Here is a 26,150-nt window from a genome sequence, read left to right as displayed (position 1 = left end):
GCTTTCATCTTCTTCACGACCATACTTAAATTCAGAGCGTTCATAAGGTACAATAAGCCAAAAGATTGCTTTGCCTGGGGAGCAAAAACCCCACTTCCTAGTTTTCATTATCCTCATCATCAACAATGATCAAAGAAATGTGTGGTGATTAGTGACCGTTGATCGATATTTATTCAGAAATCATGAGATGCGGTCTGGTGTGATGTAGGTTTCAGAAAAACATTTTCTTTATCGTGCCAACGTTTCGATCTTTATTGAGATCATCTTCAGGGCCTGGGATTTACAAACATTGTTTAAATTTAACAACAACGTGTAGTTGATTATTCAGAAATCGTGAGATGCGGTCTGGTGTGATGTAGGTTTCAGAAAAACATTTTCTTTATCGTGCCAAGGTTTCGAACTTTATTGAGATCATCTTCAGGGCCTGGGATATACAAACATTGTTTAAATTTAACAAATACATGTAGGATGTGAACAAAAAGTGTGAATTTATACAATGCAAAAAATATATTTTTTATATTCGATCAAAGTATTTCTACTCACTCAAGTGTTTGTTTTCTGCGTAATTGTGCCATTCTTGCGTGTCGTATTGAGATGCCAGTGAGACATTGCTGTTTTATATTTACATACGTTGGATTTTAAAGGGGTGGGAAAGGAAGTCGGTATAGAAAGACATTTTTCTATAAGGAGTCGTCGTCTTTGATCGAATATAAAAATATATTTTTTTGCATTTTATAAATTCACACTTCTATTTGTTATCCCAGGCCCTGAAGATGATCTCAACAAAGATCGAAACTTACATCACACCAGGTCGCATCTCAGGATTTCTGAATAATGATCAAATAACTTTAACTAATATTAAAAGTGTAAGGATGAGCTTTTTTAAAAGGTTTTTAGCATGTAACATATGGAAAATTCAAGTTTCAATATCCAGTTAAGTACTGTTTTCATTTAATTTTTTTTAAAGACTATCGAAAAATCGAAAGATTTTATAAAATATACCTTTCTTATCTTAGTAATAAATATTTTTATTAATTAAAATTACATTACTAAAATTAAATTTATACTCTAGTTACAAAGTACACATGTGTGTTACTCGAACATATTGTTTCTGCTTACTTTTTACACTACACCAAGGAGTTGCTTGGCGAATCTTTTGAGTTTTCTAGTAGGATTATTTGTAAGGGTGGTGGATGCAGGTTAAGTTAGAAAGGAATTGTTACGGCTACAAAGGGTGGAATGGAAATTATGGTATCGCGTTTCTGCCAGGTCTTTGACGAAAGGAATATTGAAGCCGGTTTGGATATTCGAGATCATTTATGGAAAAAGGAGAATCGGGATTTTTTTGAAAGTTCTTTTATTTTGGGATTGAATTGTGCGGATATTGGTTTAGTTGAAGTAGTTCGTAAGTCCATATCGACATTATTACAGTTTTGTATATGAGTTATTGTTAGAAAATTACAGTTTAGATCAACTAGTCTGGCGAGTAGTAAGTATCGTAGTTATGGATTAACTTTTTTTTAGTCTGATCATGTTAAGAAATAGGCTAAGGTAACGTACAATATCGTCAAAGGGATAGAGGATAATCATAAAGATTTTTTTCACATTTTCAGCAAGGGTTTGTCGTTTTCTGCGGGAAATGTAGACAAATCATGGACAATTGAATTGAGGATCACGCCTAAGATACTACCTTGGAGGACAACAGTGTTGACTGGCAACCTGAAAATATCTGTCGGATTGGATTTGTGGATAAATGATGGGAAGGACGCCCTTGACCCTAAAATAAGTCCATTGTTCCAAACTTTATGCAACATCTAGGAATTCAGCAGTGTTCCTTAAGCTCAAGGGAGCCGACGAATTTTCGCACACATGAATTTCTGTACAGTAGATTGTTTAACTCGAAACCCACATTCAGATTTATTGTTTGTGGATTGGGATTATAGATTAAGACGAAAGCGTTTGATAAGGAGAGTTTCAAAATTTTTTCCAGGTTTATGATATTAAATATATTTAGTTATGAAACTTCTGTGTGGTATGGCTATTTTGTTAAAAGATTGAAAGTAAAAAGTTAAAAAGTTTATGAATTCGCGAACCTCGACCAATATTGGTTTATTGTGAATAATCTCCCTCATTGCCTAGAGTTCTTCTTTAATCTTAAGGCTTTTTATCAGAACCCAAAGTTTATTTTGCATGATTAAATTAATTTCCAATATTGTTCTTCAGTAAAGAAATATATCAATAATTATATATAATTATTTTTAGAATTCTGTTGGAGAGGTATTGCTGATTGTTTTTCTTGCTCCTACTAATAAATGTCACCTTTCATCTCGTTGTTATTTTACTCGAGTTTATTTGCCCTGTGTTAGGATTCTCCTGCGGAATTCATAGTTTCCAAGGTACCATGTTTGCATTGGCCCGCATCGTTGGTTTGAGGTCAATATTGGTTTAGCAGAGAGTGGATGCCCTCTAGCATTTTTTCCCCACTCAACGTTCTATCCTTTGTAAATTCCCATGTAAACTATGACATATCACACTATTAAAATATCAGACGTTAGTCGATAATATTGTAACAACGAAATTTTCTTCGCCGGCTAATTAAAAAACTCTCGAAATCAGTTTCGAAAACAAGAGTAATTTATTTTATAATAGTAAGTGAAAGAGGTAATTTTTAAATTACAAAATGACAAAACTTTCTCGATGTAATGTTTTAAGACGTAAGACCATTAATTTCAATTCTCATCCCTTCGAGTAATCAGTCGAGAGAAAAATTATAGAAGCGACTAATTAATTATATTGATTAATTATGTTAATTATTGAATTTATGCCTTCTAAAGAAGTAAAGCTGTATTTACACGCTATGAAGTAGATTTATCTTAATATTTTGCAATTTTTATCATTATAATATCATGATAATCTAAGTAAAAGTACCTTCTTATTAACAAATAATTCAAATAAGAAAAAAATCACCCTCTGCCAGACAAACCAGCCAGAGAAAACAGGGTGATCGTTAACAAACAAACAACATATATTTTTTCGATATATAATTGGGAAATTTAAAACACGAATGATGTCATGAATATCAAAGAAAGAAATATATTTAATCTAAGAATTGTTGTTTCACTTTAAAACCTTTGATACCAACGTGAATTTTGTTACCAGCTTTCTTTTCTGTTTGTAGCTTTTTCTTGTTAAATTATCTCGAACTTTAGCTTGGGCTTTAATCGCTGTATCACGAAACAACACCGCTGAAGAATTTTCTTCTTTCTTTTAAAAGTGAAAATTTAGAAGCATTTTACCAGTAGATTTAGTGAGATTTTTCATTTATTTCCTTTTCTAGAGATTGTCCTAGATTTACGTCAGATTCATTCACGTTCGACGTGTTCAGCAAAGGTTGAATCTTTTTTGGATTCTGTTTCATCAGCTGAAATATTTTTAGGAAACCCTTTTATTTTCTTTTTTTTGCAATTGTTTCCTCTCTTTGAAGAATATTTGAATTTTACTTGCCGCCTCACATACATATTTTTATAATGTCTTAAGGAGAAAGATATGAAATTGTACGATTGATTATGCAAGGAAAAATGTATGGACATCGCTGAAGAAGACGAAAACAAACATCCTGGTTGAAAACCTGCGAGAATGGTTCGGATGTTCTTCAACAAAAGTATTTCGTGTTGGCGATTCGAAAGTGAAAATAGTGATGATGGTCGAATGCTACCTCGGTCCGAAGTGAACTCGTATGAAGAAGAATAATGTCTTAGTGATATATGAATAATAGGTGGATTAGGACTGAATTATGCTTCTTCCGTTGACTGTTTTGATCGTTTATTCTTTAGATTTTGTTTTCCTTTTTAAATACCCTCTGATTACACCTTGATTTTTTGTTGTAGCATCATTGATTCTTTTTTATTGTTAGGCCAACCAATTCAGCAGCAACATTAACTACAATAGTTCATAATTTTTTGGGGGCTTTTGTAACTCCTTTAGTAATTTGTCAAAGTATTCACTGCCTTCGGGTAAGTATTCAGTTTTGCAACGTTGCCAACTTTAAAAGAATTTATTATCTCCGTGGACATCATCAGGTCTTCATCATTCTGCAAATATTCACTGTCGGCAGCACCGTTGCCAAGTAAATCTGCAGGTGGCGAAGTTGCTCCATCTAGAGCATTCAATTAATTTAGGTTTTTAGTTGAGATAAAAAAGTCAGTGCCACGAGCGGGATTCGAACCCACGACCTTCGACATGATACGCCGCTACTCTACCACTTGAGCTATCGTGACTTCGATCCACTTAGGCACTAACTTCCCATCTCAACTCCACTTTTTTGAATTTTCCCTCCTTTTTGCCATTGAGATGGGAAGTTAGTGAAAGAAGGTTTTTATCTCAACTAAAAACCTAAATTAATTTACTGATATTAATTGGTCATACGGACCGCGAAAACTAGTGAATCTAGAGCATTAACTCTCGTTCATTCCTTCTTGCGGAGTGACTTTCAATCCGAAGTGCTGACCCTAGAGTCCATACCTAACAGGAGTTAACCTACCCCGTTATGCGGCTGGGTCGCTAGTATCCCATTTAAGCTCAGGAGATCATCGCTTCCCAATCAACAGGTGGTTTCGACACCTAGATTAGATCAGCCCGCAACGCATGCAAAATATAATCTAGCCACAAACTAATTTCTATAATACAGCCACACAAATAAATACATTCGCACCTATTTACATTGTACTCATTATGATTATTCGGTGGAGGACTCGACATTCCTCCATCGACCTCTACATAATAGTAATAATCTAATCTAAATTAGGGTCGATGGGGTATTTTTAGACATATTTCGACATCTAACCTAAACACACACAGCTGAGGGGTGATGGTGAAGCTACGTCTCACACTAATAAATCACGCACTCAAATAAAACAGATCTATATACAATTCATAAAACCTACGTCCTCCAAAACGCTGAGCATGGGAATCAGAAACTAGCTACTTCGCGCTGGAGCCATTCTTAAATTCGGCGGCACGTTTACACGCTCTCTATAAGGAGACAAACATCTATTGTGCAAGACACATCGATGAACCTTCCTCTGCATATGGGATGCGGGCTATAGCTCACGAGCTGGTGCCTGTTTGTACACCGCGTATGAGCTATTCTTATTCAAGTAAGGACTATTACTCGTTTCCGGCTCCGGTTCTCGGTTTCCGGGGGGGGGGCAGCTTTGTTTATAATATAATACTTTATTGTTATTATATTTCCAAAGTTTTTTGTAATTGATCAGTAAGCATATCATCCAAACTAGGTTAAAATTGATGTAACAAATCAAGGATCAATAATTACCGTGATAATTATTACGCAGATAACAAATTGAATTTTTTCTTTTAAATTGATAATTGCAGTAATTAGTAGCATTTTTAATTGTAGTAATTTTAAACTCAAAACGTACTCGAGCATTATTCATAAACTTCAGCAATCTTCGAGAAAACAATATAAATAACAATATCAAATACCATAAATCTCTCGTACTTGTTTTCATTATTTTATATTAAATTTCTTATATTAATTTTTTATATTTTTCATGTTAATATTATTAATGATTAAAAATTAATAAAATTAATTTATATATATAAATATATAATGTTAATATATGAAGAATAATTCATATTATTATTATTAATATTACATATTTTTATATTTAATCCATGAGTGTTAAAATTGGATTACGATCGTTAAACTGTTTAGTAGGCTATTTAGATTGATATTACATTCAAAGTGTTTTGTAATGATGATATACATTCAATGACAAAAGAAAGCAGATGGAATTTGAGATTTTGGTTAAAACGTTTTTGATGCATGTTGCGAAAATATGAAAATCCACCATGTTAGCATATTTTGGCTGGTTGTAATGTACCTAAATGAAGTTGTTCTCTCTATAGTTTATATATTTCAGTGATTATCAAAATATCATTGAAATGCATGGGCTTATTTCATCATAGTTTTTTCACTTAGTTACTCCTTGTGTTTATTTCCAGTTCTTTATTGGCTCTAATTTTGCCGAGAGGCGGTTTTCTGAACCTCTTTTTCACAGGCCGGGAGAGGCAGCTAACAGCAGTTCGGGCTGAATATATTTACGGTAATGGGTACGATGGTCACTAAACCGGACTGGAACGACAATAATACCCCCGGCACCTTTGCCTGGAGACAAATTGCTTTCGAGCCGTGGTTCAAACCATAAGTGCTAAAAGGGAGAACGATTTGATTCAATGTTTTGAACACGCAGGTGTGAGGAGAAATGTTATTTAACTAGAATCCCGTAGAAATTACCCCGGCTCTTTGATTCACTGATAAAATATTAAGAAAAATATGATTTTTTTTGGGGGGGGGATCCCTTGAACTTTATTGAACTTGTCTGTACTTTTAAAACTTTTATTTTATCATCCAAATGTTTATTTCACATTTAATTTAAAAAGCCCTGTGAAGTTCAAGAAAGGAGTAATCCAGAACAATATAAAATAAACAATCCAAAAATAAAGACACAATAATATAATAGAATGGCGTGAATGAAGGCGAGAATACCCCGAAGAATATCGAGTAATCTGTGGTGAATTATTTGTGTTATGTGTATGTGATTTATTGTTTATTCTCCATTACCCCGAGGAATATCGAGATCACTAGGGTAGGATGAATGTAGTCTGGTCGGTGAAGGTAATTTATTAGCATGAATAGAAGGACATATCCCCAATTAGCCTGAGGAATATCGAGTATCTTGGGTAATGTGAATGTAGACTGGTGGGTGAACCTTTGGGTAGTATGAATGTAGTCTAGTGGATGAATGTAATTTATTAGCGTGAATGGAAGGACATATCCCCAATTAGCCCGAGGAATATCGAATATTCTTGGGTAGTATCAATGGAGTCTGGTGGGGGAATGTAATTTATTAGCGTGAGTGGAAGGACATATCCCCAATTAGCCCGAAGAATATCGAGTATTCTTGGGTAGTATCAATGTAGTCTGGTGGGTGAATGTAATTTATTAGCGTGAATGGAAGGTCATATCCCCAATTAGCCCGAAGAATATCGAGTATTCTTGGGTAGTATCAATGTAGTCTGGTGGGTGAATGTAATTTATTAGCGTGAATGGAAGGTCATATCCCCAATTAGCCCGAAGAATATCGAGTATTCTTGGGTAGTATCAATGTAGTCTGGTGGGTGAATGTAATTTATTAGCGTGAATGGAAGGTCATATCCCCAATTAGCCCGAAGAATATCGAGTATTCTTGGGTAGTATCAATGTAGTCTGGTGGGTGAATGTATTTTATTATCGTGAGTGGAAGGACATATCCCCAATTAGCCCGAGGAATATCGAATATTCTTGGGTGGTATGACTGTAGTATGGTGGGTGAATGTAATTTATTAGCGTGAATGGAAGGACATATCACCAATTAGCCCGAGTAATATCGAGTACTCTTCGGTAATGAGAATGCTAACCAGACTATCATATTTTAATCTTGTTCCAATGTATTTATATTGGTTATTTGTGTTATTTTATACACAATTGACGAGGCCCTGGCCCAAATGGAGAAAGAGGCTAGCCATAGGGTAAAGAAGAGAGAGAGAGAGATTGTTACCGTTGTACCAGAAAATAACATATCTTAGCGGGAGAAAAAGAAACTAATAGGATTAAAACGCGAGAAAATTAAGGAAAGAATTGTAAAGCTAACAAACAGTGGGCTAGCCATGACTATGTAGTTTGCCGGCCCTAAAACTAAAAAAAATCTTTTTACTCTAAAACTTATTTCGAAATTTATATGCAGGGTGCCCTTTTGAGATGGTTCAGCTGAAGTTCTCTTTTTTGGAGAAAAATTATGCTGGATACTTCAAAATTTCAAATGCGACCCTATACAGCCTGACATAATTTTCAAGGATTTTTTACGAAAACAATGGTGCAATCGGATTTTAAATCAGTCAAAAAATGACAATGTCATGGCAAAAAAAACCGGCAGCGTAATTTTGAATATTTTACTTTTGGTTCCTCTCTCCGAAATATTGGACGTGTTTTCGGTTTTTCAAAAAATAAAATTAGAGGAATCCAGACTAGAATTTTAAGTCGTATTGCTCTCATCTTGTCAGGTACTTCGGGACTCTGATTAAAATGATTCTTTATAAAAATCCTTTAAATGATGTGTCAGGATGTATAGGGTCGTATTTGAAATTTTTATGTTGAACTGGGCTTGAGGTACCCTGTATACTGTTTCAACAAAAAAAGGTAAATTTGGAAACTAGACAAAAAAATATAATTTGTTTAAGAAAAATTCAGCCGTGCCATTAAAAAGGACACCCTATATAATACGTTATTAGCTAAAATTGTAATTTTTTTTAATTGGGCATCTAAAAAACAATCAGTGCCAAAGAGTGAAACACATACTTTCGTATAATCCTTAATATTATTTTATACGTTATATTATTTCATATTGATAATAAATTTATCAGTTAATCTCTGAAATTGTATGAAATACACGATTTATTAGTAATACATATCAATAATTTGTCGAGGTAGTTTACTCTTGTTTACATTAAATAATTTGCTGGTCCTGGGTTGAATTTTATTTATTGGGATAAAAAACGGATCATACGTAACAGTTAGTTTTAACATGCAAAGGTTTTTATCTATTGTATTAATTCAAACTAGTAGTTTGAAAACAATTGCTTCAATTGTGAAACTGAGAAGTTGGGCGGTCCCCTAATCACTGCAGTTTTTTACCTTATCATACTTACTCTTTATTTATTGGGGCAGCGTTGTGTTGAATCCTCAATGAATAGAAGTATCAAGTAGTAGCATGAGCTTAGTGTCTAACGACTTAAGGGTCTTTACATAAAACAACATAATTTTTTAGATTTCAGAGAATATTATGATAACATTGGAGTAATACGTGTGCTTTCTACACTCTTGGTTTTAATTTTGTATATATTACCTTGCTCACTGTTACTTGTTACCTACTTGAAAGTGTTACAGCTTTCTTATTGTGGCTGCACGTAGGCGGTAGCTCAGTGGAGAAGGGGGGGAAAGTGTTGAAGGGAGAGACAAGTGATGGCCGGTGAGGAGGTGAAAGTTTATTTACAGGTGTTATGTTATTTTTGGAGAAGGATAAATACCGAAACCAGGGAGGAAAAAAAGAGTAGAACAATAGAAAGAAAGGGAAAAGGAAGGACAGATACGGTTTCCGTGTCAGACCCCAGACGACCGATGTAGCGCTTCTGGCTCACTTCTTTCTGATGGCGCTTCCACCCAGGGTAATGATCGGAGCTAAATGATGAAGTTCTTCCTGCTTCTATCCGAGTTAATTCGTTAACACAAGCAAGATATCTTAAGGTATTTAGCTTACTTAGGGTTCAAAACTACGATTAAAAAAAAAGGAATACTAATCATAACTATTCTATTTACAAGTACATAGACAAATTCTTTGTAATTAAAAGTTAACCAAAGTTCGAAACTTGTAGCTCTCTAGTCCTGATAAGAAATTGGAAATGAACCAACTCACGGGATCACTCTTCACTTGCCGGGATCAGCCCCTTTCTCTTCGTAGGAACTCTCCGATCAGCACGACTAGGATCACAAGCCACAGAGACACATACGCTTTTTTAAAGAATATTTTCTTTCCTCGCGGAGACCACCTCTTCCTCGGAACGTCTATATCGAACTGACTCTCCTTGCGTTTTTCATTTTTTTTTTCAATCTCGGACCCAGAGCCCTCCCGATCAGGTTCTTGCAGGTCGCGAATTGCTTCCTGCTTCTCGCGCTTCTCTTCTCGGTTCGTCCCGCCACTATTTAAGCTTTATTAATTTTTTTCCCGAGAAGAAGGAAAAATGTAATAAAAGTAGTTATAACTACAAATTATTTAAAAAAATAGATTTATAAAATCTAAAAATATTAAATATTATTTAATTTTTAAAATGGTTTACATGTTTGAAATGAAATTCGCATTTCGTTTGAATAATGTGCTGAGCTATGTTAATAAAAAGAGTCAATTCTTTTTCGTCAAAAAATTTACATCCCAGGTTTTTATGTTGACCGTCAAAAAAGTTAAGAGATCCTGACATATCCTATACATTCTCCTGAACATTTCCCAAACGTTCATTTTTTCGGGTTTCGGATAACGTTGTAATAAATAAAATATTGAACACAAAAATTACTTCAAATAAGCTTAATCTATAATTCAACTTGATGGTATCTATGTTGATAGCATAATTTGATACATAATTTTAATAAAATGTAGATAAAAATTGTTTGATTTCTTCTAAGTTCCGTCGAGTGGTCGACCTATAGTTTGGCTGTTTTCTGACGTTTTGTTCTGTCTACCATGTGTCATCATCTTTTTCATTTTTAATAGTGCAGTTTGTACAAATTATTAAACTATGGATTGTGATAATCGGTATGATCGGTTTACCGTGTCCTTTTTCTGACAAACCGTTACATTGAGTATAGGTAGAGAAAATATGAGAAAAAAACCAAATTTTGTATATAGAAATATTTGTTTCACTTTGGTAGAAAGTCTATATTGAATTTTGATCAATGAATACTTTCACCATCGGTTCATTGGTAAACGAAAACGGTAAGATTTTGATCCAAAATTTCTTTCACCATAAAACATTCCAAGAGAATAAAAGAGCCCCCTGACTGCCTTTTCCTGGTGACGATTCGTTCCTTTTGTTGCTAAAAGAACGGCAAATAAATAAGCTTGTGAGATTGACCTTGATGGAGAGTAAAAGTAACGATAGGAGCTAGGTCATGTTTACAACTCGAGAGTGGAAGTGAGCAGGTGAGGCGAGTCGGGGGAAAAGGCCGCATGCGTCGACCCTTCGCCTTCGGGGGTAGGAAAAGAGGCGGCGAACCCGCTGGGACAGTCCTCTCGCGAATTGTGCTCAGTGAAGGTGAGTCGACGTTATCGCACAATAAACCAACGGTACTGACGAGACAGGTACATGACAAATCATCAAAACCGAAATTCTCGAAAAAGAAACCTTATCTCTTCAACAAACTTGAAAAAATAGGTCCATCCTGTTATAAAAACTTCTTGATTTTATTACATAATTCACTGTCGTATTTTGTACAAACAAAAATAATGAGAGAAAATTTTGTATGTCTATTATTTTTTTACCGACGGGTAGTAAATTTTCGTTCTTGCTTAATAATTTTTCAATATTGATAAATTCTAGAATTATTGTTATGAAATATTTTTCTTAAGATATAATATAACATATAGTGTATGAACGATATTATTTTAAATTGATAAACAATCCATGTTATCAATGTATAGCTATTTTTATTATAGCAAAATATTTCAACATTCCGTATAATAAAAAAATCCAAACAACTTATTTTACATTTTTCATGTAGAGAAAAGCTCGAAAATGTGTATTATTTTGCTTAGGTTAACCAGCTAAGATCTATAAATATGACTTAAAATAATAGTTAACCGAACGTTTTTAATGACAATGAACAAAACTTTTTTTGAAAAGCTACAGAATATAAAGAAAATAACGGTTTGCAATTTTACAAAATTTCAAGATTTCTAAATTGTTTTTTATAATGGTAATATAGAAGATAGATATATGGAATTTTTTGAAATCATCGAAGTCATATTAAAATTCTCGTTATTTATCACTTAACACCAAATTTAAACAAGAACATCATTCTCACATAAATTAAATGTATTTCTAAAAAATCTAAGAAAATTATCTTCTTTATAAATGGTATAGTTTTTTTGACTACTATGTTTTCTATTTTGTTAAAATAATCATGCCCGACGAAAATATGATTTAACTTTAATTTTTAGACAAATAATAAATGCTATAAACGTTTTATGTTAGTCATTAAAAAAAACATAAAATAGTTTTTATCTATTTTTCTTATTTGTGCTGGATGTGAGCGGTGGCTGAGTTCTTGCGGTGAGAGTAATTTTTCCAGGCCAGCAGCCAGATCTGGAACCCAGCCCAGCAGGGTAGAAATTTGCCTAAATCAATTGACTCAACATTAATGACTGTCGAGCTTTACGTTTTTTCAATCAGGATTTGTGTAACAAAAATCACTAGATAAAAAAATCATTTGATAAACAGAGAACAGAAGAGAAATTGTTTCAGTTCGTTTAGTCAATTAACCCATCCCTTGGATATTAATTGAAAGTGGTTTCTTGGAAGTAGTTATGCAAGTAGAAACCAACCTATTACTCAGTTCAATTACGATTGATGTAGCTATAGCTCTTGTATACAAGGGTCTAAACCGCATTAATAGCAAGTTTAGGAGTAAACATGCTTATTGTTTGGCTTACTGTAATGAGAATAAACCTAGCAAGTTTATATTGTATTTTAATTTTAATGAACAAGCAGATAAATTGTAAAACAATATTCGTATATCTGTACTATTTTTTGATATTCAGTTTTATAAACATAGAATTTAAACTAGCCAGTAAACGATGGTAATAGTGGCAATAGTTATTCGGAAATCGTGAGATGCGGTCTGGTGTGGCGTAGGTTTTAGAAAAACATTTTCTTTATCGTGCCAACGTTTCGATCTTCATTAAGATCATCTTCAGGGCTCAAAGTGTTTGTTTTCTGCGTAATTCTGCCATTCATGTGTGTCGTGTTGAGAGCGCCACGCAAGAATGTCACAATTACGCAGAAAACAAACCCTTTGAGCCCTGAAGATGATTTTAAATATAGATCGAAACGTTGGCACGATAAAGAAAAGGTTTTTCTAAAACCTAAGTCACACCAGACCGCATCTAACGATTTCGGAATAATCACAGACGAACGGTCACTTATTACCACAAACAGTGGCAATAGTTACTTTTCAAGATCACAGTGAGATTTTTCAATCCAAATTATTAGATTATTTGGTCATATGTATTTTTGTAGTCTTGGGGATTTTCTCCTTTTGCACTTAAACTTCTTCGTCTATTGTGCCCGATCATTGGTAATGGCTAAATGTCATTTCTTTAAAAAAAAAAAAAAAAGGCAAAATTTTTTCAGTGGGGTATTGTATTGTAGACTCACTGTTTACGGTATCTTAGGGACTTTTTGAGCCATTGCAAGGCAGTTAAATAAAATATGCTTGGTTTCCTATCTCTTCCAGATATAGTCATCCGTTAGTAATCTCATTTTTAAAGTCGTATTTTACTAGATTCCTGTAAATATACATGTTAGGGTTAATTACTTTCTGTTGAGTACGATTTCCTCTTTCCCCTATTGATTTTCGACTAGTCTTTTATTTTTGCTTTTTACTCGATTTATTAATGTGGCTCTTTTTTATGGCACAAAAAGTGAATATACCTATTAGAGGATTGTTCTGCTCCTTTTTTAACTAGGAGATATCGTTTCCTGAAAATCCCTTCTGATCTGAATCTCACTGTCGCGTTAAAATATTCATAAGCTCTATTTTATAAATATATTTAGTCCAATCTATTATTATTGATTTCGCAGTAAAGAGCCTTAAGATCTTCTATCTTTTAAATGTTACGTTTATTTGTTGTTGATGTTTGTTATTCATTTCATGCGAACATGTTGCTATCGCTAGTAATTCGGCTTGAAAGATTGTTGCAGCAGATCCGAGTGCCATGTGGTGCTCACAGCTATGCTTATGTTTGTATGAGTATTTTTCTGAGATACTCTTTTTACCCAGGAGTCCGCACGTTGTCTCATGGTATGGAACCCACTATAGCGTTAAACTACCCACGAAATCAATTTTTTATGGGTATTCAGACAGTCCAGACTATTTTTCAGTCGATCCCGAAGGCTTGAAGAACCTTAAGAGCTAATATCTTTTATATATTATTTTATTATCTCTTAATATTATAGTTGAACTTTTGAGATGTTTGTTATGTATGTTCCTATGTTGGTACGGCCATTAATTCGGCTTGAAAGTTGTGGTAGATTCCAAAGCTGTGTGGTACTAATAGTTAAGCCCTTAATGCCCATACCCATTCTATTTCCCATGTTAGAGTCTTTTTTTTCTTTCAATTCTGCTCTCTCGTTAATTTTTATTATGAATGGTTTGTCAAAGTAGATTTTGTTATATACCAGATAACTGAGAAATCATAGGTCAGTAGAAAGAAAACACAAAGAAAATTTATATACTTGAATTTTAATCAGAAAGAGAGCAGCAACTGATAAGATAGTTTCCTAAGTTAAAAAATAGTTAAAGTATAAATTTCCAATAGAACAATTTGCACAAGAAAGTGTTCCAGTGAAGGTAAATTTTTCAGAGTTTTAAACTCTTGCGTCATTTTAACTTTTCTTTGGGTAATGAATAACACAAACTTTGGAAACAAAGCACGTTTTTAACTCAATTAAAAACTTTCGCACTTGGCTATTGTATATTAAAAACAGAAATCACAAACTGGTTATCCATCATCGAACATTAATACAATTTTGTTGTTTGATGTAACAACAATTTTAAACATTATGTTAAATTAAGCGTTTTGAAACTGTAATTCTCGTTGGATAACAAATATTTAGTTTTCTCATATTTCATTCTACCATCAGACAAACAAAATATTTCATTAAAATTTCATGAATAATTTATTTGTGGATAGATATAACATTAAATTTGCATAAATGAAATATACTTTGATTATAATAAGTAATTTTTTCAGGTCAAGTTAAAAACAAATTTTTAAATTAGTGCAACAATCCTAAAGACAGATTTTTCATCAAATTAAATAAAGATAAATTATATTTATTTATTTTACATATTTGCAAACATATACTTTATTGTAGATATTTTTTGTCTATATCTCCTGAATTAAGGAAAGGGTAATGTGGCGGTCTACGTGCGAGACCATTATGGTCCTGGGTGGATTACAAAAAAGGGTACGTTTTCCCCCATAATGGCCGTATTCCGAATCCGAGAGAGTTCAAGTTTATACAATAGTTAGTTCATCTCGAATGTAATACAATAGTGTAATATTATTAATAAGTTGCGAAGAAAAATGCAAAAGATTTGTCATATGCCTTACGGTTGAATGGCATAATCCGTGAGTTTTTCAATTCAAGTTAAACCTACTGAGTTTCTTCTCTGTACTCGACTAGTCATTATATTAATCTAAGATCGAAAGGAAAATTTGCAAGAAAGGTTATTACTTTGCTACATGTCAAGGCAAGTGATGTAACAGAATAAATAAATTCTTTATTACATTTTACATTTGTGTTTCTCTTCTAGATAAACGTTTCGATGCTTTAAAGTCCAATCAGTGAATGTCAGCTCTGGTATAAATGGCGTGCGAGGACATATTCAGTCAAGGTAGTTGGTAGTGAGCCAAATTCGGCTACCAATAGGTGCTGGCAACTCCTATTCGACAAATTAAACCGATTGGTGAACAGAGCCACTGTAACCATATATGTCACAGTTAAGAGTGCGACTAATCGGCCAAAGGGACTTTGCAATAAGGTGGTGCAACCTGAATAAAATAACCGACTTCTTGCTCATTTTACCAATTCCTTATAGGAACTATTAAACAATAAACAAAATATGTGGATGACCAACATTGTAGTCACACAAGGGATCGATATTAATGCAACTTTTTTCGGTAAAACTATGTAGAAATATGTGAGACATGTTACCATTTGACCACCTTCTTGCCAGTTGGCCCTAGGTAGCGAGAGTTAAAAAAATGTAATTTCCTGTCTTTGTGCATGTACTTCAATGATACTGTATCAGTCGATTGATTTTTTTATCTATGATATGCAGAATCGTATTAAAAGGTATTAAATATATAAAATGTTACTTAGAAGAAAAACGTTTCTAGCAAAACAGGCCGAAAAATGTATTTTTGAAAAAACAAACAATTTGGATGCTTTTGAAAAACACCATTTAAAGTCATTAAATACGTACATAAATTTAAGAAAATAAATAATTTAATACTACTAGCGTTAATTGGCGCTAAAATTAAAATATTAAAGCTGATATAAATCACACCAAGATGTATATTTTTCTCATAAAATGAAAATTGATTTAATAATTAAATTAAATTAAACATTAAATTAATGTAGGCAAAGTTTTTAAAAACTTTTTAAAAAAATCGCCTTTTCTAAATGCTTGTAAGAACGCTGAATTTGAATATAATCCAGAGATGTTATACATTATTAAACACCGGACAAGAGAGAGAAAAAATATTGGCCCCGGCAAATCTTGCTAAAAATGTAATTTTTTATTAAAAGAAAAACCTTTCTAACGTTACATGAAACGAATCCGAAATATTTTTCTCAACAAAATTGTTTTTTGACATATTCTTCTGGGAGCGTCTTTTCTTTAAATAATACCTAATCGATTACATATTGGTTTGTATCCTATGTGAAAAATGTAGAGAAATATGTAATGTACATTGAAATACATGCAAAACAAATATAGAAAAGTATGTTAAACAAAAATCATTTAAATTATTTGAAATGTTTTTCTTGCCTCTTAGGGTCCATTAGTTGATCTAGTATCACCAAAAAAGTAATATTAAAATTGGTGATTTTTACCTCGAACTTAGTCGGATTTTTATAAACCAATGATTTTTTGTAGGTAGGCTTTAGTCTTACCTTCATTATATTTAATTTTGTCAGTTATTTTATATTCTGTGTCGTAAATGTTTTTGGTAGTAACGGCAAATAAAAGTTTACTTGATTTCTTGTTTATTTTAAGAATGTCTCCGAAAAGGGAAATTCGAACGAATTAGACAAAATTTTCCGTCAAGAAGACAGTTCTTAAATATTTTAAAAAACTTAGGGATGCTAGGCATTTTTGGGCTAAGGTTTTAATAACCAAAAGATTTCTCGTGACAAAGGTTGAGACCCGATTTAAACTGAGTTAATTATTTCGGTTTAGCGAAGTTGAGGCTCGAACCCCTTAGAAATTCATGCTGCTTTGATCTAATTTCAAGGATAAAGAATGCTTTTATTCCCATGAAAATGAAAGGTTGCTGAATGCCTAAATACCAGAGATATAATTTATATATAGATTTTGATTCAAGGAAAATCGTTCTGTTTATTTAATTTAATGCTTTTAAAATGATTAATGAGTTTGTTTTGCATTCGTTTTTCGCCTTGGTCATTTTAAATTTGCCTTGGGAAAAAAATAATTAAAAGCTACACTTCCTAACGACACATAAACTTCAAAAATATACGGATAAAACGAACTAAATTAATATTAAAAGAAGGATTTTGTTGTTTACCTGTCAAAAACAGTACTGTTAATGACTTCTATTAAACCAGGTGGAAACTGTCATCTTTTGGCGATAAAAAGAGAAATTGGTTTGGGTCGTGAAAGTGTTAGTGATAATCACGACGGAGATGAGCATAGACAGACTGGAATGTTCTGGGTTCTCCGGAGGATAGTGAACCTGACAAGTCATGTTAGAAGTATTAGCAAGTGTCTCCCATTTTGCAGGTAAGAAATGTTTTTAAATCCTACACATAAAACCTTGCATGAAAAAACTGATTATTGTATAATCTAACTGTTAGAAAACTCGTACTTGCTTTGGAAACTGAAAAACATCCTATACATACTATCTCATAATGAGATCATATCTGACTAACCGATTTTACCGAGTCCGTCAGGGGACTGAACCTTATGTATTATGGCGTGTGTACCGCAGAGAAACTTACTTGGTTCATTTCTATTTTCAATATACACTGCAGATATTCTTACAAATGTTTACATTTCAACACATATGTTCGCTACTGCGATACTCAACTCTTACAGCAACATCTGGATGAATTATCAGAGTGATTCAAAAAGTGGAGAATGAAAATAAACTTAACGAAAAACTTGCTCAATACACCATTGGCTACCACTGAACTTGCGTTCACGACTCGTTTGGAATCTGTACACAAGTCTGAAAAGATATGAAACAAACTGACTTTTTAAATTATTAAAAAGACTACTTGACACAAGATCAAAATTTGACATATAAAACAAACTTTTAATTTATAAGACAACGATAAGACTTCCCTGGGCATACTGTTGTAAAGTCACGGTTGGGTAGAACCAAGGACTCAATTTCCAACGTCTCTAATCAATTCAATTTAAAATTCTCTGATAATTACAAAATGTTCTTTTTTATGTTTTAAATTACACTGTTTATAACGATCGACCCATCCCGTTTGTACACGACGACATCAAAACCTGCTAATTTTTTTTAAAAATTCATTTTTTTTTCATTAATCACTTAATATCCACAATAATCTACAATAGTATTAGTACAACAGTGATCATTTTCAACTCCCCAAAAAATCCTGCGAAACAATTGAAGCGAAAGTGACCCGGAAACTTCTCATTGAGTGAAGATTGAAGTTTCAGTGTGAAGAAGAGTGTCACTGGTCAACTCCTGATTAAACTGACTGAAACGCAGTTTAATGCTATATTTCTAGTTGCCAACAAAATAAATGTGGTAAATTAAAAAGTTAGGAAATCATTTTACTCGATACACAGCCCGTAATAAAAAACAAACCTTAAATTATTTAAGTTAAATTAATCCAATTTCAAGAAGATACAGAAAAAGGGGAATTTTTCTTCCAAGGGACTGAAGTTCCATCTCGTCCTTCTCACGACCGAGCAGAAAAAGCTCGTTTAACATTTATCATAAAGTAGATTTCTGTGAACAAGGGCAAACAAACCGTCCATTCTTTCTTTATCTCGTTCATTTGAATCCACCGCGACGAAAACTTGGCCGACTTCTCAACGAGTAAGTTCAAGTCACTTCCTTGCTTTAACTTCAACCTAACTCCAATTTAGAACGCTAATAAACCCATTGTCTCGGCCTAAGATCTTATAAGCGGATCTATTTAGCAATTTTTACAGAATACTTGGAAAATCCTTTCATCATTTATATTTTAAATGTCTATTTTTTGAATTGTTATTTATGAATGTTGTATAAATATTTATAAACACTAGATATCTCGTTTAAACTAAAATGAAAATACATGGGTAAACAGGTTTCGACTTAATAAATATTTTAATAATTATAAAAACTAGATTATTCGGAAATCGTGAGATGCGGTCTGGTGTGATGTAGGTTTCAGAAAAACATTTTCTTTAGCGGGCCAACGTTTCAACCTGTATTGAGATCATCTTCAGGGCCTAAGATTTACAAACATTGTTTAAATTTAACAAATACATGTAGGATGTGGAAAAAATTGAATTTGTACAATGAAAAAAAAATTTTATATTCAATAAAAGTATTTCCACTCACTCAAAGTTTGTAACGCAGAAAACAAACCTTTTGGATGAGTAGAAGTTCTTTGATTGTATTGAATAAATTCTCTTTTTTCCACATCCTACATGTGTTTCTTAATTTAAAGAATGTTTGTAAATCCCAAGCCCTGAAGATGATCTCAATAAAGATCGAAACGTTGGCACGATAAAGAAAATGTTTTTCTGAAACTTACATCACACCAGACCGCAGCTCACGATTTCCGAATAATCATCGACTAACGGTCAAAAATCACCACACATAAAAACTAGACGTTGAGCAAAGTTTTAAATATTTTATTGTCTTAGAATTCTATCAAACAATGTACTTTAATCATAGTATGAAAAAAAGGTTTACAAAAGATAGAAATAAATTTGCACATAAACATTATTTAATCTGATATAAACTATTATCTTTCCCTGTGGTAGCATTCATGTCATTCCAAAACGTTTGTTTTCATAATAAATGAATCGAGATAAATACAAAAAAATGGAACATATTTTTGTTGGAGTAATTTCAGATAGCAGGGATGAAAAACTTTTGTGATAAAATAGAGGTAACCTTGTACAGATCGATGTACATCCAAAGAACGCCTTTATTGTGTTGAACATAATTGTATTGCCCTGTTGGTCAAAGGTTTTTCCAGCAGATCACAAGGAAAGTAGTGTTTAATAAAGTATAAAGAAAGGCGATATGAGAGGAAATTTCTATGTGTGGTGGGGATGTGGGCTGGGCAAGAATATATAAAGGTTTACATACTTGAAAATGCTTTCAACGTTATGCTTGGTTAGGCAAACATATTCTGATAAAATATGTAAAGCTTACTATATCCGTGCAAAAGTTGAAATGAAACGTTTTTCAAATGTAATCAGAAAAGCAATAATTACTCAAGTTACGAAAGAATTTATAATAACAGTATATATTTATTAGAAAAAAGAATACACTGAAAAATAAAATTACATGTACAAGCAATGGCAATAAACTTCCACCAGGGTTGATCGTATCTCTGAAATAGTTAAAAATAAAAGATTTAAAAAAAATTAAAGGAAAAGTACAAAAAAGTTACATATAAATAAAGTACCTAAACTTGCATAAAAATGAAATTTAATTACGTACCACAATATTTTAGATTAAAATTTGAATTTTAGCCAACTTTTGAAACGGGCAAAAGTTACACAGGTGATTTTTTCCTGAGGTCTTTGGTGAATACACCCTTCCATTCTCCCATTGCGACCTAATAAAAGAACCATTGTGAAATTGTCCCTTCTTTATATATATATCCCAGAAAGTGCACTACCTTTAAGGGACTTGAGCACTTTCCAGGGTTCCTCTTCGCTTATTTACCTTTCTGAAGTGTCTGTACCGCTTTGCAGTCACATAGGACGTGTATTATGTGTCTGCTTTTTCATGGCAGGGTCAAACATTTCTGTCTTATGTTTTAAGTTGGTAATTTGATAAGCAATGGCCAATATAACGATATATATTTTTTCTTTATGTCCTACTAAGACAGAGGTAGATTTTTTACTTACCGTATCCAGTGAATTCTAGTCTGTGGCCGTTTTTTCTCCACCTATTTGGTCGGTTGCCTTTTCAATTTTCTTTGGTGCGAGTCCAATTTGCTGTACTGGTACAATGGGTATGAAGTTTTCTCCTGCTTATGCTAGTTTATCAGCCTGCTTGTTTTTCTAGCACCCACATAAGAATTACCTGATTTCGTTTTCCCAGGAGATGGAGACATTCCCGGACTGACTTTGAGTTGAAGGTGGAGCAGTATAAAGCGTTAAGTGCTGCTTGCCTGTCTGAAAAAAGTATATCTGAGCATATTTTAATCCTTTTTCATTGTGGCTTTGACAAATGGTTGTGTGGAGCCTATGGCTTCCCTACGTCAAAATTTGGATTATTTTTTCAATTAGGTCAGACACTGTTGCCACTATTTTATGAATTTTTATCATTTTGAGAATTTTTATGTGCCTTTCTCTCTCTCTCTCTCTCTCTCTCTCTCTTAAATATATATAATTGATTAATAAGAATCGCAGAAGCGTAGCTCTACTTTTAAGAAGATAATGGGTATATCAATCTTTTATACAACAATATTATACATTATTATATGCTTCTACATAGTTTTTTTCTACCACTATGCATACCATGATAATGAGCCTGAAAACCTGTCAGAATGAAGTGAATTATCCCTTACAATCAAAAACTATAAAAAGCATTTCCACGTTCCTAAAGGTAATTATAGTGAACATTTCGAATATTTGACCCATTTCGTTTGTTCTTCTTTGAATTGCGTTAAAAAGTTTTCGTTTCATTCTGCGGATCAGTCTAAAGCCTTCAGGGTTGCTTGGCTGTCTGAGAATATGTATAGCTCTACACCTGTCAGCCTTTTTTTAAATATTCCTTGTGCCCAGAGTTGTAATGCATGGATCTCAGCTTGGAATATTGATGGTGTGGAGGCTAGAGGTTTCGCTAGGTCAAAATTGGGTTTTGACTCCCGCCTCTACTTCCTGATCCATTTTGGATAAATCTTATTGTGGTAGAATAAGAACTCTCTATTTGATTCGGTTTTTTTATTTTTTCAAAAATATCATGTCATTTTCATTTGGAAGGGTATGTAAAAATGTTTATAAATTTTAATTTTGTCAGACACTGTTATAGCCATTCCAATTATTTCTTATCCTTTTTAGAGTTTTATCGTGGCTTTCTCTTAGGTCGAGTATCACACAGGGGATAATTTTATCCGTAAAACGATAACATTTGACAAGATAGCAGATAAATTCTGTCAGATCGGGGCATATTGATAAAATAATATAAAAACTTTTAAAGTATTTATGTTACAAAGTGAATATTTTTTGCTACCAGAATTTTCTTCAACCCAAGGTCTGTAAAATATAAATTTATAAGCTTCCCTATCGATGCATTATGTATAGAAATTTCTCAAATTTAAAATCGTTCAGAGAAGTGCTTTATAGCCATAATCTTAAGAGTTTGTCACAGTGCTTGATATGCTGCTTCATTTTACAGATCTTTGAAAATCAGTTTTAATATAGAATTTTTGTAAAGAATCTCCTAGAGTTTTGACTTAAACTTGCCAGATCCATGTACACTGTAAATTGTTCGCGAAATATAGCTCAAACAATTTTTGAAGATAAGAAAATAAGGTGTGTCACAGTGTGATATAAATTCAGTGATAGTATGATTTCCTGTTTTCAAATTCGTTTTATCCTTTTTGTATTTTGTAATAGTTTTACGATATAAAAATATTATTTTTGATATAGTAACAACTATTTAACAACTCCCATGGAAGTGATGTAAATGTGATGGATGGATTGGATTGGATTGAGCAGAGATAGATGGCCGGAGAACTGTCAGACTAATGAACATTACTCAACCCGATATAATATCAATCGATACCATCCAACCAATTGATTATAAATTTCGACATTGATGACAAATTGTGGGCAAGTACTAATAATTTATTAGACGTACAAATTAGGAACTTAATTTTTGAACGTGTTTTCTGATGTGGATAAATGAAAAACATCCACGAGGATTGTCTGACATTTGAGACGTTATTAATAATTCATTAGATTTCTTGGTCCGATTGACCAAATAATTGGCCATTTCTTTTGTCGCCGAGAATCAAATAGATTACACTACATTTGAAAAATCGCGAAAAAGAGAGAAAATTCGAAAGGTTGTGTTGAGGTGGGAAGTAGGGTAGAGCAGCGGCGTATTTAGCCGAAGGTCTTGCGTTCGAATCCCGCTCTGGACACTGACTTTTCTATATCAACCAATACCTTACATAAAGATTAATTAATTGAAAGTTATTAATAATGTGTGGTGATTTGTGACCGTTAGTCGATGATTATTCGGAAATCGAGAGATGCGGTCTGGTGTGACGTAGGTTTTAGAAAAACATTTTCTTTATCGTGCCAACGTTTCGATCTTCATTGAGATCATCTTCAGGGCTCAAAGTGTTTGTTTTCTGCGTAATTCTGCCATTCATGTGTGTCGTGTTGACAGGGCGAGTTTCCACCATACAGTACCATCAGATGGTTGTTTTTTGCTATATTTGTTAATGTTTGTAATTTTTTATTGTAATTTTTAGAGAGACAAGAGTCTTATGACCTGACCAAGCCTGTCCCGCAAACGCCCTAGCGACAACCGACGGACCCAACGACATAAATACCCGGACAAAGTGACAGACGTTCCTCAATACCTAAATGCGTTTGTGTAATTCAACAAACCTGGTTCAGCATGAATTCTTAAATTATTGAAAAAAAATCATTTTAGGATTTTATTGAGTGGATACTCACTGGATTACAAATATGTAATCTTTTTATTGATTTCTTTGAAAAAGATAAAGAGTTCAAGATATTCAATATCTTGAATAATTATTTTAATTTATAATCAAAGGTCGTGGGTTCGAATCCCGCTCGTGACACTAACTTTTTCATTTCAACTAATACCTTACATAAAGATTAGTTAATTGAAAGAGGTTATTTGTTCAATCGGACCACAGAATATAATTAATTTAAATCAAAATATTTATAGTTATAATTATTTTATAATGTAATTTTAATTACACTGAGATGGGAAATCTGATCGACTTGATTTTAACGTTTACTGCGTAAGAGAATGGTGGTTAGTAAAATACGAGCTGATGTGTTCATTTCTGTTTCTGACAACCGACCAATTATGAAGTAAAATTTACGCGAATACAAATAGAACATTCTCCCCAATTTAATGTTCGCGAGTAAAGAAATGACTCGAAGCTGTTAACAGGAGTGAATTGCGTACGACAGAACGTGGTTTACCTTGGAAATGTTCATTTAGAATCTACACCCTACGCAATTCAAGTTTACCCGCTTGGTAAGTTGATGAGGCGGATTAGAGCCAAACAACATTCGAAAGAGCTTCAGCCCAAGAGAAAATCCATAAATACAATATAATTTCAACTCTTGACGAGCTCTAAGTTCAATTATTACAAAAATTACCGTTACACGGTGAAAAACTCTTATAGTTACAGTTATCTTGTAAGTGGTATCGCATAAAATACGGAGTTAATGAAGTTTGGCAAGTACCAACAAATTATGAAGTTTAATCAACCGAGATGAAGCTATTACCCTCCCAGCCCGGCCAGAATAGTAGAATAATAATTACAGTTTACGCACTATTTTTTTCGTCTAATTGCCAGCCTAATTTCATTTAAAAAAATTGAACTGAACGATTTAGAAAACATGATCTTGTCTATAATGTTACAATAGTCGAAAAATGTTCTTTTTTAGTGTTTTGTTTAATAATAAAAATCTCGAGTGTGAGACGTTTCGCCGATTATGTGCCATTTGCATTCATTTATTTAACTCCAGGAAACATTTTAGTTTTACGTTATTCTTTTTGTAATATTTAATATATTTTATTTTAATTTAAGTTTTAATCAAAACATATTTAAATAAATGTATTTAGACAAAAAGTTGAACAAACCTGAGTGATAGACAGTGAATTTCCCACATATATATAATATGTATATGTTATATATGACATAATATAAAATTATATATATAAAAAATTTATATACAGCAATTTAATTAAAATTTATAAAATAATATTTAAAAATAACTAATAAAATTAATAAACTGGTGTCCGAGTGGAACGAAGTCACGATAGCTCAAGTGGTTAGAGCTGCGGCGTATTGAGCCGAAGGTCGTGGGTTCGAATCCCGTTCGTGTAGCTTTTTCATTTAAGCCAAAACCTTACATAAAAATGTAAATTAATTGAAAGAAGTAATTTGGTCAATTAGACCACTAAATATAATGAGATTAAAAATAACGTTAAATAATATTTTTTTATAATAACAAAAACGAAAGAAAAGATATGTTCATGTAATTTATTAGCGTGAATATCCCAAATTACTCTAGTGGTCTGGGATAATGTGAAAAAAGTATGTCGTGGGAATGTATTGCTTATCGTGAATGGAGGGCAGGACCCCGAGTAATATCGAGTACACTGGGGTAGTGTGAATGTAATTTATTAGCATCAATGAAGGGGGGGTTATACATAATTATAACGAGGTATATCGAGTACTCTGAGGTAGAGTGAATGTTGCCATGTTCCAATTCACTGCTTTTCGTGTAAGTTTTTCAACTTTTTGTTTAAATAGATTTTAAGATTTTTCAATGTTAAGGTGAATTCACTAATTTCGTGGTCCGCTTGATCAATTAATATATTACAATTAATTAAGGTGAATGTTATGTGTACACTAATGTAATGTAAAATTAAAACTCTTCCAGCAATAAAACATATGAGTTGAAAATGCACAGGTCACTTTCAAATGATAAGGGCTTAAATAATTTCATTTGTAAAAATTAAAATGAAGGACAACAATAACGAAGAAAGAATAATCAAAGTAGTTGTTGATTTATTATAGAAAAAAATAATTCGAACAAAAACTGTCATATATGGATACGAAACCCCAACTTATCCTTTCCGGTGCGAGTGGTGAACGATGGACGAAGGAAGACAAAGACATCATATTTTTCTTTTTTATAGACAGTCTGAAAACATCAATATTGTCCTTACTCCAATATCCATTCAGAGAAAGCTTGTTTAATTTTGGATCTTCATTTTTCTTAAAAATCGAATAAATATTCATACTTTTTAACTATTACAATAATAAAAAACTATTTTGTTTCTAATAAAATAGTGTATTTATGTACAAGTGGCTATTATCTATAACTATTTAAGCATACAACATGGTTCCTCTTCATCACTGACACAAAACCAATTTGTGCTGAGAACGGGCAAATATTCCCGGTTTCACTTACGTGGAAGCTCAACTGTAATTTCCGTTTGGGAGGCTTGTCGCTGCTGGAAACGGCTGGCAACCTAATTAAACTTTATCTATGAGCAATGGATGCGACTAGCTAC

At 32.9% G+C, this 26,150-nt stretch overlaps 1 protein-coding gene across 3 annotated transcripts in view; it reads left to right on the top strand.

The window, feature by feature from the left end:
- The window catches only part of LOC106668041 (synaptotagmin-4), a 230,326-nt gene that overhangs the window by 30,097 nt on the left and 174,079 nt on the right, over positions 1–26,150 (top strand). The window contains exons 1-2 of one of the 3 annotated variants that reach the window (XM_014396446.2): positions 10,892–10,967; positions 17,242–17,416. The exons of 1 other annotated variant lie outside the window; for it this stretch is intronic. In XM_014396446.2, the coding sequence (XP_014251932.1) occupies positions 17,380–17,416 (37 nt within the window). In that variant the 5' untranslated portion in view covers positions 10,892–10,967; positions 17,242–17,379. Of the gene's footprint in view, positions 1–10,891; positions 10,968–17,189; positions 17,417–26,150 lie in introns of those variants that run through there. One more of the 3 variants, XM_024225626.1, reaches the window with a different exon arrangement.

The sequence above is a fragment of the Cimex lectularius genome, unplaced genomic scaffold (assembly GCF_000648675.2).
Source record: "Cimex lectularius strain Harlan isolate CLEC.00 unplaced genomic scaffold, Clec_2.1 scaffold108, whole genome shotgun sequence".
Classification (NCBI taxonomy): domain Eukaryota; kingdom Metazoa; phylum Arthropoda; class Insecta; order Hemiptera; family Cimicidae; genus Cimex; species Cimex lectularius.
The sequence above is the reverse complement of the archived record's forward strand: the minus strand, read 5'-3'. Positions and strand labels throughout refer to the sequence as shown.